General features: G+C 35.8%; 2 protein-coding genes across 4 annotated transcripts in view; one reads left to right on the top strand and one right to left on the bottom strand.

Moving 5' to 3' along the window:
- Positions 1–9,175, bottom strand: part of LOC106713427 — a 49,052-nt gene extending 39,877 nt beyond the window's left edge. For all 3 annotated transcript variants that reach the window (XM_045685321.1, XM_045685322.1, XM_045685323.1), the window contains exons 1-9: positions 8,688–9,175; positions 5,506–5,613; positions 4,292–4,421; positions 3,925–4,004; positions 3,483–3,584; positions 3,297–3,379; positions 2,515–2,597; positions 1,485–1,617; positions 519–655 (exon numbers count right to left, since the gene is read on the bottom strand). In XM_045685321.1, coding sequence (XP_045541277.1) covers positions 519–655; positions 1,485–1,617; positions 2,515–2,597; positions 3,297–3,379; positions 3,483–3,584; positions 3,925–4,004; positions 4,292–4,421; positions 5,506–5,613; positions 8,688–8,984 — 1,153 coding nt within the window. In that variant the 5' untranslated portion in view covers positions 8,985–9,175. The remainder of the gene's footprint in view (positions 1–518; positions 656–1,484; positions 1,618–2,514; positions 2,598–3,296; positions 3,380–3,482; positions 3,585–3,924; positions 4,005–4,291; positions 4,422–5,505; positions 5,614–8,687) is intronic.
- Positions 9,176–9,817: 642 nt separating this feature from the next.
- On the top strand, positions 9,818–13,005 carry LOC106713444. Its single transcript, XM_014506250.2, has 4 exons — positions 9,818–10,194; positions 10,771–10,861; positions 11,770–11,888; positions 12,552–13,005. Exons 1-4 carry the CDS (start codon positions 10,053–10,055, stop codon positions 12,725–12,727), a joined length of 528 nt encoding a protein of 175 aa, XP_014361736.2. The 5' UTR covers positions 9,818–10,052; the 3' UTR covers positions 12,728–13,005.
- Positions 13,006–13,316: the final 311 nt, after the last annotated feature.

Raw genomic sequence — 13,316 nt, 5'->3', positions numbered from 1 at the left:
GTATTATAAAATGAGAAACGAGCGAATTCGCTACAAAAAGCGAAGAAATCAACCCTTAAATAGACAGAATTCATCATTCAGGAGTAGAATTTATCCGTCTCCTTAACGGATTCTTCTTCAGTCATTATATTGCACAAATTGGTCCAATCCATCCATACAAGAAATATTAAAGACCTCTATAAACAACTAAACTAAACACCGAAGAGCGTTAGTGGCTCAGAGGTTAATCATTTGACTTGCAATCTGCAGGTCCTGGGTTCGAATCCCGTCATATACCAATGTGTTTTATATTTACATATGTACATTTATCTGACATTCTTAAGATGAAGGAAAACATTGTGATGTAAATATCTGAGAATAAATTCAATGATATGTGTGAAGTCAACACGCACTTGACTGTGGTTGACTATGACATAGTCATCTCTAACTTAGTGTAGACTCTGAGACCCTCAGTGGTGACGTATAGTGAGCTGATGATGATGATTAACTAAGACTAAATATGAAAAAAAATTACTAACTGTGAGCCAAAGACCAGACCAGGCCGCGCAGGAAGCAGTGCAGCGCAGCCGCATTGTGCGCCAAACAGAGACACTGACGACAATGGCAGCCAAACATCGCACGATACGACCACTCAGACCTGACTGTCTCCACACTCCTGAATACACAGACAAATCATTAACACAAGAAAAAAAAACACTAAAACGCTACAGGAACACCTACACTTCCCCCAAACAAAAAAAAAAACTTGTGAGCCGTCATGGGACGCCTGGCAGATGTGAAACATCGTGTGTACAAGTAATGTGCATAAAATATTAAATATTATAATTAAATAAATAATAATGATGATAATATTGGTAATAATGATAATGATAATAATGATGATAATATATATAGGTATACATATGTATACCTTAGTATAGCGTGGCAACCCGTCGCCACGGCAAGCGTCGCCACGCCAACAATTCGGTTTACAAGTGATCCTATAGATGTTTCACATCAAAACACGAACCCCCAAAATATAACACCGACCCCCCAAATAAAACACCAAACCTTCCAACATTAAACCAACCCCCAGTAATATACAACTAAATTAAACACAGACCCCATAACTACAACAACGACCCCCAAAACTATACACTAACTGACGCCCGCGACTCCATCCGAGCGTAATTAAAAAAAGTTTATTAGTACACTATGTGTTTTATCTAGACCATGTTCTTTGTACATTTCTGGTAATATCTTCAAACAAACAAACATACATCAAAACATTCGCATTTATCTATATATATAAAAGAAAGTCGTGTTAGTTACACTATTTATAACTCAAGAACGGCTGAATCGATTTGACTGAAAATTGGTGGGCAGATAGCTTAGAACCAGGAAACGGACATAGGATAATTTTTACCCCGTTTTCTATTTTTTATTCTGCGCGGACGGAGTTGCGGGTAAAAACTAGTTTATAATATAAGTAAGATAAAACTCACATCTCAGTGCCGATGAGTGTATACATGAGGGCGCTGATCTCGCACCAGGATCTGAACACACCGAGCAGCCACTCCTCTATTGCCTTGAACCTGCCCACATCCTCCTGTCTACCTTCACTAACACGCTCCGCTTCTACAAAGAAATAAAAAAAAAACTTACTAAAAAAATATCTAGACAACTGAAATTTACAGGTCATATTCAAATTTACACAGAAATAAGTAATTTTCAAGATAATTTTCAAAAAAAACAAAACACAGTTTGGGGGGGGGGATAAATGTCAAAATTATGGCACACCTTAATCTACCTAAGAGCCATCAAATTGTAGTTTGACTGTGTTTACCGTTGGGCCGATCGGTGTAAAGATTAAACGGTCCAATGGTAATGTTAGGATTCTATGGACTCAATCGGTTTGAGAAAAACAAATTGCCATTGAGCCGATTGATCATGGCTGATCAGTCCAACGGGAAACATTATCTATTTTTTAAAATCAAAAGGTGGCAAACGAGCAAACGACCTACTGAATTCCATTTGCCCATAGACATCCGCAAATGCAGTTGCCTACCTTTAATCAACGGAGAAGGGGACACATAAAAGGATATTTCCTCTTCCTATACGTCCTGTCATCTGCCAAATCCACTTTCTCTTCCCATACTTTCCTTAGAAGAAAAGGGCGGGAAGGGAAAGAAGACTAAAATGTTGCCGGACACCACACTCATCAGACAAAACGAAATTGTTTCCACTTCACGCTTGTCTTTTGTATCTATATTGTCTATAAATGTAAATAATTTTCAAATATCAACCCGCAAAGATCTAAAGTGGGGGGGTCAAAGTTCATTTAGACATTTTTTTTATTTCTTCACTGAAACCAGTGAAGTAATAGTCGAATACTTAAAAAATAATCTTCATACATCAACCCCCAAAGATCTAAATTAGGGGGTCAAAGTTCATATGAAAAGAAAATCCAGTGACATTTTAAAAAGGTGTCTATGAATAAAAGTTTAAAAATCTCTGGTATGAATAAATAATTACCGCAGACATAATGAAGCAAGGCAGCTTCTTCCTCGGGTGTGACAGGAGGCTCCTCAAATATGAACATGTCACCGCTTGACAACCTGCAAATAATAAATTAAATAAATAAAGATAATCTATACAAAAAAAATATTGTATTTGTATATATAAAGTACTAGCTGTCTGAATTAATAAGTAGTCTATGTGTTTTTCCAGACTATGTTCTACATCTGTGACAAATTTCATCTAGATCTGTTGAACCATTCCGAAGATATCTTCATACATACATCTTAACATTCGCATCTATATCAATCAATATATATAAAAGAAAGTCGTGTTAGTTACACTATTTATAACTCAAGATCAGTCGAACTGATTTAGCTGAAAATTGATGGGGAGGTAGCTTAGAACTAGGAGACGGACATAGGAACTTTTTTATCTTGTGTGCATTTTTTTTTATTCCGCACAGACGGAGTCTCTCTAACATTTTTCAAAATAGCATTATTACTTTGTACTAAAAAATATACACACTATTTGATGTATAAGTATGAATAATTATTACTGTAAAGGAAAACATTGTGATGTAAATATCTGAGAAGAAATTCAATGATATGTGTGAAGTCAACTCGCACTTGACTGTGGTTGACTATGACATAGTCATCTCTAACTTTGTGTAGACTGTGAGACCCTCAATGTGTATAGTGAACTGATGATGATGTATAAGGGGTGTGAAATAGTTTCAAACCTCATCACAATCACCAGAGGGTGGATTGGGGTTAAAAAAATTGATAAATAAAACTTACATGTCAGGCTGTGAGTCCATGACGTCTTCGTCATCATCTAGAGGATGATCATCCCTCACTGTCTCCTCCGCTGAAGCTAACAGCTGTAAAGATTTCTATTTACTAACGGTTTTAAAAATATTAGAGCATAGATGACTCAGGTATACTTGACATGTAATCTGGTATCTCGAGTGGAACATGACATACCTGCAGAATATCTTCATGTCTGATGAGAAAGTGATCCGGCTCAGGAGCTGGGCCTCCGCTCAACAGTGGCAAGAGGAACTGGCCTAGGGCTGGAGCTTCCGCCTGTAACACAACACATAATCATTTGAATTGAAAAAAACAAACACAAAAAACATATTTATCTATGGTTTTTCATAGAGTATAGTAATGTGACATAGTGATAACTATTTTTGTACGAGTTTTTCAACAGTGGACATCCTTATCAAGTTACAAAAAAACATTAAATTCTTAACATTGGTTTTTGAGACCAAAATCTTTGAAAAAAGACAGACATAACAATATGTTTTATACGAAAATGTTGTTCTCAGAAATCCACATTTAATCAAATTACCTCTGATATAATTTTAAAGGTTTTTCTCCTGCAATTTTTAATAGCAATAAAACAGTTAAATTAAAAACTGACCGGTTCCTTATGGTAATCATTGCAGTCCATATCCGCAACACCAGCAGCCTCCTTGCCCGAAGACGTATCCGATAGACCAGCTAAAAGATAATTTACATTAATATGTACATATGTATATATGTATCTTACTAATATTATAAATGCGAATGTTTAGATGGATGGATGGATGTTTTTTTAAAGATATATCCAAAACGGCTGCATGGATCTTAATGAAATTTGTCACAGATGAACACATCCAGAACATAGTCTGGAAGAACACATTGGATACTTATTTTTTTTTTTTAATTCTTCGAGGAAGGAGTCGTAATAACTAGTCACTTAGAAAAACGCATACGACCACATCACTTATCAGATAGGATATACTCACAAGCATCATCCAACTCGGTCCATTGATCATCAGAGTCGGAGTCAGCGCCCACATCAGATGCATCTGAGGGTGGACCACGCCGAGCACGCAACGCCGCGCGGCGAGCCACTGCGCTACGAAGACGTGATGCCTGGATACATAGAATTAATATTAATTAGATGTTCTCACTTCTTTTTAGTGAAATAAAAAAAATCAGTAACCTATATGTATTAATCCATCATCATCAGCTCACTATACGTCCCCACCGAGGGGCTCAGAGCTTACCCTAAGTTAGGGGTGACTAGGCCATAGTCAACCACAGCCAAGTGCGGTTTGACTTCACACATGTCTTTTAATTTCATTCCAGATATGTGCAAGTTGCATCACGATGTTTTCATTCACCGTTCACTAATCCATACAGTAATTCAAATTATCAAACTTGATACAAATCTTAATGAGAATTTTCAAGAAATGTTTTGCAAAATGAGCACCGGTGAATCATAGGTTATGCACTTGCAATCTGCAGGTCCTGGATTCCAATCCCACCATGTACCAATGTATTTTTCAATTTACATATGTACATTTATATGATGTCCTTACGATGAAAGAAAACATTGTGATACAACCAGCACATATCTGATAAGAAATTAAATAATATGTGTAACCTCAACCCGCACTTGGCTGTTGACTATGACATAGTCACCCCTTACTCAGGGCTACGAGCTCCTCAGTAGGGATGTACAGTGAGCTGACGATGATGTTTTGCAAAAAGAGATCCACACATTATGCCAGAATAAAATAAAGTCATTATATTCAAAATGTAATCTATCTCCGTTTCATACTTCATTCAGATCCATCCATTTAATAATCCTTCAGTTACATGGTGACAATACAATCTTGAACAATTATAATACAGTCGAACCTTTCAAAGCGAGAATCATTGTCAACCAATAACCTCCATAAGCGATAACTGGTGTAAGACAGAAACCTCTATAAGGGAGAAAAATATCCCCATCACATGAACTCTCACTTATACAGGTTCCTAAGGATTAACTAAACTCTACCCCCTTTAAATTACATTGTCACACTTTGAAAACATTACAGTAAAAATGTACCAATAACAGGTTAAAACAAAGTTTTCTTACAGCAAGTTATACCATACATGTTTCAGGCATTTCTATGCAAGATTCTACAGCAAGGTACCTGTACAAAAGTTCAATAAGGGAGGAATGTACCTCCTTAGCAATGGGCCTGCGACGCGGCGGTGCCCTAGATCTGCCGGCGCGGCCCCGCCCCGACCAAGACGATGATGACGAACCACTGGCCGAGCTGCGGTGACCCATCTGAAATATTAATAATCATTCTATTACATTCTAATCCAAAGCCAAGATAATTTCAACCATAGATAAACCGCACATTTTTGCTAAAACTCTTAAATTACAAAGTCTATATATATAAAAGAAAGTCGTGTTAGTTACACTATTTATAAGTCGTCGGTCGAACTGATTTAGCTGAAAATTGATGGGGAGGTAGCTTAGAACTAGGAGACGGACATAGGAACTTTTTATCTTGTGTGCATTTTTTTTATTCCGCGCGGACGAAGTTGCGAGTAAAAGCTAGTATTCCATAAACCTTTCAAGAGTACTTAATGTTAAAACTAATCAAAGAAAATTTGTGTTATATCAGCAGGTGCATTATGGAAATCAATAGAAGGTTAGGACATGTGGTTACACACCCTGATGAGTGTAGTAAGGTGACAACTTAATGGATCTGGGAAGATAAGAGATTGGTTGGTGGACAACCAACCAAATGGGTCACTAACACTGTATGAGTGTGGAGCAAGTTATGGATCAGATTGGCATAGGAGCACCAAGAATGTTCTGGAAAAGAAAAGGGTTATCTAAAAAAGGATTTAAAAAACCCTAGATGATGATGATGAGATTTCTAACATATTAAATGCAGAAAGTCTTAAACTCATACTCATCCCCACAGTTGGAGCTAAAACCTAACCTAAGTTACTGACTAGATTCAATCAACACTGACTAGGTGCAGATTGGTATGCTAAATGCAAAAAATATGTATTTCTAATTCATTTTAAACATATCAGTTTATAATCCAACTAGAAAGATCATAAAAAAATTTAAAGTTATATTCAATATAGCAAAAAAATACCTCATTATTTATTTATAAACAAACGAATATAATTTTCAACTAGTATTTTATCTGGTGTTATCATATAATGAATTAGCCAGTTCAAAATTGGCAATCATTTTTAAATATGTGGGTCCAATTAAATACAGCTATTTAAGAGATATACTAGCTGTCGACCGCAGTAGGCTCAAAGCCATAAACCGTAAAAAATGAAGTCAAATATTTAAGGTTTATAAACACTTTTACGCGAACTCCACATGAGTGTGATAAAGCCAGGGAGACGATGATAATAACTAGCAACTCCGGAATTAAAACCAAACTTAATAAGTAACCTGTGTTCTTCCAGACTATGTTCTACATCTATAACAAATTTCATCAAAATCCATTTAGCTGTTCCGGAGATATCTTCATACATACATGCATCCTTCCATCCATTATAATATTAGTAACACTATATTGATTCATTACTTAATACAAACTTTTACATGAAGAACTTCATCCTATTGTCAGTAAGTTAAAAATCTTACATGAATATAAATGAAATAATAATCAAAAATATTGAAATAAAATCTCATTGAATTGTGTAATAATAACTAAAATGTCACTTGTTAATTACAAATAATTGCAAATATGCAATATTGTTTATTTTATTTCTTTTTATTCACTTTTTATGACTTTAAGAATTTTGAAAACTTGAATGAAAAAAAAAACTGGTAATAATATCCAATAATAAAAGATTTAAACAAACCTTATAATCTACCGTTAGCATTGATCTGAACATTGCTTAATATTACTCATCTCCCTAACCTTTTCCCACTTACATAGGGTCGGTGCACCAGGTTTCCATACTCCAAATTAATCTGTCTGCCGTCATCTCCATTGTCACCCCTTTCGTGATCATGTCGCACAATCCATACATCTCATCCTAGGCCTACCACTACTAGTATACCCCTCCTCACAAATACTTAACATTCTGTTTGCCACATCTTCGTTACTCATAACATTGCTTAATCTTACTAATGGATGGATCATCATCATCATCTCCCTGGCCTTTTCCCACTCACGTGGGGTCGGCACACAAGGTTATAAAACCTTAAAGTTTTGGCTTTAGTTTTAACGGCCGGCCGCCTGCCTGTCGCCAACCCTACTTGGGAGGCGTTTACTAAGGGATGGATGTGTATTAGAAATTATCTCCGGAACAGCTCAACAGAACTTGATGAAATATCACACAGATATAGAAAACAGTCTGAAAAACAGATAGTTAGCTACTTTTTTTTTATCCACAAGACCGCAACCACGAGCTACAGCTAGTAATATCATATAAAAAGGCAAAGAACAAAAAAGATATAGAGATAGAAAGGCAGGATGATATTAAGAGCACTCAAAACGGAGATGCATTTATGCAACAATGAATGAAGCAAGAGAGTTGTGTGAGGACCATACCACAAATAGTAATAAATGGTTTCCGCCCACTCCGATGGGTTACAGACATAAGTTATGTTGTATGAGAGGGAGTAATAAATTAAACTATTACTATAACAAAATAATAAGTAGCCTATGTGTTTTTCTAGTCTTTGTTCTACATATGTGCCAAATTTAAAATTAGACGGAATAGTGCTACCCATCAGTAAAATAATTTTTAAAATTAATTCATTTCAGAGTATATTCAATGCAAACAATCAAATCATTCCTATTTATATTAATATTGTTTAAAAAATATATAAATTTCTTTCAACAAAGAGTTTTTATTAAATTCAATTAAGAAATGAAAATTTTACTTGGCTTTAATTTAAGATTCTGTATTTAATTGATACATCAATATGATTATTTAAGTTACTTCCATTTTAATTAACAAAATTTATTACATTTTTTAAAAGGTTACTCTATATTAAATGTCAAGGTTGCATTTATTCAGAAGTAGATAGTACATTTTTAACTTTAGTACTAACCTAGGTCACAGTACACATTGGTATAATGTTAATAGTTAAAATTGTACAAGATTCGGAAACAATCAGTACATCGCGACATATTTTGCACAGCCTAAAATTTATCAAAATTTTCATGTTAGAAACAATGAAAATATCAAATACTTTAAATTATATCCATATTTTACTTAATGTATAACAAAAGACTTATTTCACGATTATCGATCCAATAAAATATATAATAATTGTGATTGAAGTTCATAGATAAAACAAATTTTCTGGATCAATACCTTTCGTAGTACGCATATTTTCCGACATTATTCAACAAAGAGAATACTAACAGCAATCTCGAAGAGCGAAGGGAAGTCTTGCTGTGGTTCTCCGTCAGCTAAACCGGCTAGTAGACCGAGCTCGGCACTCAGGTCTGCCAATTCAGCACCGATCCTGTCCGCCCTATCGGCGTCTCCCAATTCATCCTTTAATATGTCCCCGATCTCGTCGGAGACCGCGGCCACTGCTGAATACACTTCATCCGATGGCACACCTTCTCTAACCACTTCACCACCAACGTTCATCTCCGAATCCTCCGATGTCCCGGACCTACTGCGCCCTGAACGTTGCTCCATTGAAAACATCATTTACGAACCAAATCAAGCACCGGATCCGATAAACGAAACATCTAAAAACACGTTAGATAACGTCTGATCACAAGAACACAGGCGATTCGTTCGTAGAAAAACGAAAAATCATTTTTCCCTAAATACCGATGGATCGCGAACTTTTTGACAATACCAATATGGCGACGATATTTTTAGGTATTTGTGACCAGCCGCGAGTGGATAGGATAAAGTGTCTGATTGTATATGGCAACATTGATGTCACATTTCACTTGTCTTCGAAATTGCACTTTGCAAGGGTAAAACCATTTATTTTATTGAACTGAAGCGGAAAATGTATTAAAAGATGCACCGAATCAGTAAAGTTTCATTAAAACCATTAACTGTACGATAATTCTTCGATTCGTTAATTTTATTCACTGAAAACTTTTTCATTTTATACGAACTGTGTGTTGTGTTTATAATTGTGCTTTAAATTCCATGAATTTACTAATGATAAATATATCCAATCAATTCATGGTTGTATGTGCAATTTTATTGATAACATTGAGGAACGAAAATCATTCCAAAAATATAGAAAGAAGACTATTGATTTAGGATCTGTAATAGTTAAGTGAATTTTTCTTCCCATGCGGTGACCTTGAAATACTTACGTTGTGAACTTATGAGTAAATTTATCTCTTTTAAATTAATTCTTTTGCAGGGCTTGACACAAAGGACTTTTGTTAAAATCTTATTTTGCGATGTGAATTAATTTAAAATATTTACCGAAATTATTTCTGAACGCACGCAACACAAATTAAAAGTTTCTGGTTAGCTTGTCAGATTGTCACTTTGACAGTGACGTTTATGATTGAACTGCTTCTGCGCTACAGGGTTTTTCCGCGCAATTTGATTACATTTTTCTCACGAAAATATGTAATGCAGGTGAAATGCCGCAATGCGAAGCACGTTGAACGTTACCGCGTCCATGCAAAGTAAAATAACACACTGTTTAATTCAATTAACTCATATATTCCTCATTCGAATTTAGGTCGACGAACTTTGTTAAAGTTCTTTAATATTGTCTTGCGTTATTAACAAGAGGTTATGGCGGTCCAAAATAAAGTGCTTTACGCTTTTCGCGGGTGGATAGCGTTTGTTGCTTTCATGGATTTAGGCACCGCAGGACGGTCGTACATAGAAAGAAGATCGTTTTTAAGTCATAATGGAGACACTGATCATTTGGAGGGTAAGAATATGCATAAATTTTATTCTTTTTGCTCTTAAAGTTGCGAGATGCCACATGTAAAAATTTTATTTTTCTTCATAATTAAGTCTCTCCTTTGTTATTACCTCTGGATTCCTAAAAATAACTTACCAATTTTTCATTAAAGTCTAGTTCAGGAATGCATAGGGGTCAAACATTTATATTTAACTAGCTGTCGTCCGCGACTCCGTCCGCGCTTAATTAAAACAACACTTAATAAGTAGCCTATGTGTTCTTCCAGACTATGATCTATATCTATGCGAAATTTCATCAAGATCCGTTGAGCCGCTCCGGAGATACTTTCAAACAAACATCCATCCATCCATCTAAACTTTCGTATTTATAATATTAGTAAGATTTACATTCGACCCTGGATAAGTGTGAAGTGAATAAACATAAAACATCTATAAGTATGAATCATTTTCCGGTCTCAACAACCTCCTTAAGCGAGAAACTGCTTAGATAGAAAAATATCATGGTCCCTTGACCTCTCGTTTATCCCAGTATCACTGTACATAGAAGTCTATTACTAGTAGTAGTGAATATACTTTTTTCCAGGTGACTTTACAATATCAAGAATGTTGGGAATGTACTCAGTGCTAAAAGCACTGGCTCTTATACATTGCACCCTCTACATACATTATAAACCGTAAGTATGACACATTTCTGTACGACAGGTGGGTTTGACGAGATTCATTCATCATCAGTTCACTATACATCTACAACTGAGGGGCACAGAGCCTACCTTAAGTTAGGGGTGACTAGGCTATAGTCAACCACACTCTGGCCCAGTGCAAATTGACCGCTGCCCATAGACATTCACAGATGCATTGCCTAACTAATCGACAGAGGAGGGATATATCCTTTTTCTATATGTCCTCCCCTCCGTCAAATCCTCTTCCCATCCTTTCCTCATAAGAAAAAGGTGGAGAGGGAACGTGGATTAAAATTAAGCCTCTGGCACCACACTCATCAGACGAAACGCGGAATTGCTACCACTTCATGCCTGTCTTACCCTTTACCATGATTTATTTAAAATTAAAGGGTTAATAAAGTCCATTTTTCTTTACTTGACTATAAGTAAAATTTCCTTTCAAATGTTGCCAGATAAAAATCCATTAACCTATTTTCTTGTAAGTGGTACTTGATGTGAAGTGAAATCTAACCCTTTGTACTTTACAATAGGCTTATGCTGTCAATGACTTATACTTGCCAGGTTTCTTTTAACACTTTTTATGCTACTACGATTTTTACCTGACTGATTTCGAAGGGTGTTTTTTTGAAGAAATTCAAAGATATGTGTGAAGTCAACCCACACTGAGCCAGTGTGGTTGACTATGGTCTAATCACCCCTAACTTGGGGTAGGCTCCGAGCTCCTCAGTGGGGATGTATAGTGAGCTGATGATGATAAGTGTTTTTTGTAAGTATGTGGGTTTATTTATGCAACTTCCTTTGTGATCGTTTGCAGACTGAATGACTGAACCAATTGTTGTTGAGTGAGGCAATCGATTTGTAGTCTACACCGGAGTGTCATAGACATTTTTTTTTTGTTTCAGTGTCGTGTCAATGGGCTACTGGTCACTATGTTTGACTATAATTTTATATGTCACCGAAGCTTTTTACTTCCATTCTACGAACCTCAATTTTTATGTCGTCTTCCCTTGTATTTTAAACAGTAAGTATTGCTTGTTTTATTTCAATATATACTATCTTCCCTAATCCTAAGCCTAATCTTAATCCTCTTTGCCTTCCCACCCTTTTCTTATAAGGAAAGGATGGGAAGGGAAGAATCCACCTCGATTTGATGGAGGAGGAGATGCATAGGAAGGTTAAATATTCTCTTTTTGTGCGTCTCCTCCTTCGATTAAGGGTAAGCAACACATCTGCAATTGAGTTGTCTATGGGCAGCGGTCGCTTTGCCATTTCGGCCGAATTCATTTGGCCGATTGCTTGTTTGCCATCTTGTAATATAAAAAAATATTATGTCTTAAAGTATTTAGTAACAGATTGCGCAGTGTTCCGTGAGTTTCGACTGTCGAAACATGTCCAAATTCTAAATTACTTTTATCAACAGAGATCGTAAGTCTTTGATCAGATTTTTTAGCTGTGGATAGCTGTTATAATAAAAAAAAAAAACAAAAAAATGGGACATGGGTCCCAGATGGCTGCAAGCACTTCCTTTCGATTAAAATATTTTTTATCAAAATCGGACCACCAGGGGCGGAGATTCGCGGTAACACACATAAAAAAAAAATTCAGTCGAATTGATAACCTCCTTCTTTTTGAAGTCGGCTAAAAAGATGATGGTGACTGATACATCATTTGATTTATTTTCTAGTTATTACACTTCTGGGACTCATTTATTTACCAGGTAAGTTGAAGCTCTGGGGTTCGATACCTGGCACTTCGGGTATAGACAGAGAAGTTGATGATGAGAACGTACAAATTCTACGACAAATGGGTAATTTTCGACGTCGGAAAGCTGGCAACCCTATCAAAAATAAACACGTCTGATTGTCTATGATCGGGGAGTTTTATCGTTTGTCTATTGTAGAGGATTTTTATGAATTGCCTCTGGTTGGATTTTTATCAGGACAGTGCAATCAATGGAGTCGGCATACTAAAAAAATGTGATAAAAAACAACGATGAAATTATTTAAATGCAATATGTAACAGTGCGTTTTCGTTGCTAAAACATTCAGACCAATACATTTGCCTCTTGTTAGAGATAATATGTTACCGTTTGTGTTCAATTTCAAAGCAATAGAAAATTTTATTTAGATTTTAACCCTTGACGCAATGTTTATATCATTCCAATCCAGCGATTGAGTTCAGCGCTGAATTAGAACTAAAAAATATATAAAAGGAATGCACTGAGGTTCCGGTGTACGTTATTCCATTAATAATGCAGCGCTGGATTCGATAACTGTATTGGAATTATGTAAAATAGTTATTAGTTTATTAGAACAGTTTTGTCCTTCATTGATCTAGGGAAAAAGGCTAGATGTAGAAAATTAATTTACAATTAAAATCCCTCCTGAAAGATCTGATTTCTAGAAATGCGGGTAGTCTAGAATTTTTCAATCTCACTTTTTTTTTTAGA

Source organism: Papilio machaon, chromosome 29 (genome assembly GCF_912999745.1).
Source record: "Papilio machaon chromosome 29, ilPapMach1.1, whole genome shotgun sequence".
Lineage (NCBI taxonomy): Eukaryota > Metazoa > Arthropoda > Insecta > Lepidoptera > Papilionidae > Papilio > Papilio machaon.
The sequence above is the reverse complement of the archived record's forward strand: the minus strand, read 5'-3'. Positions and strand labels throughout refer to the sequence as shown.

What these genes read in the sequence shown, in the direction of transcription:
- LOC106713444 (XM_014506250.2), top strand. Translation starts at nt 10,053, where the DNA reads ATGGCGGTCCAAAATAAAGTGCTTTACGCTTTTCGCGGGTGGATAGCG. An exon ending in AGACACTGATCATTTGGAGG is followed by an intron (nt 10,195 to 10,770) that starts GTAAGAATATGC and finishes ACTTTTTTCCAG; the next exon opens with GTGACTTTACAATATCAAGA. An exon ending in CTCTACATACATTATAAACC is followed by an intron (nt 10,862 to 11,769) that starts GTAAGTATGACA and finishes TTTTTGTTTCAG; the next exon opens with TGTCGTGTCAATGGGCTACT.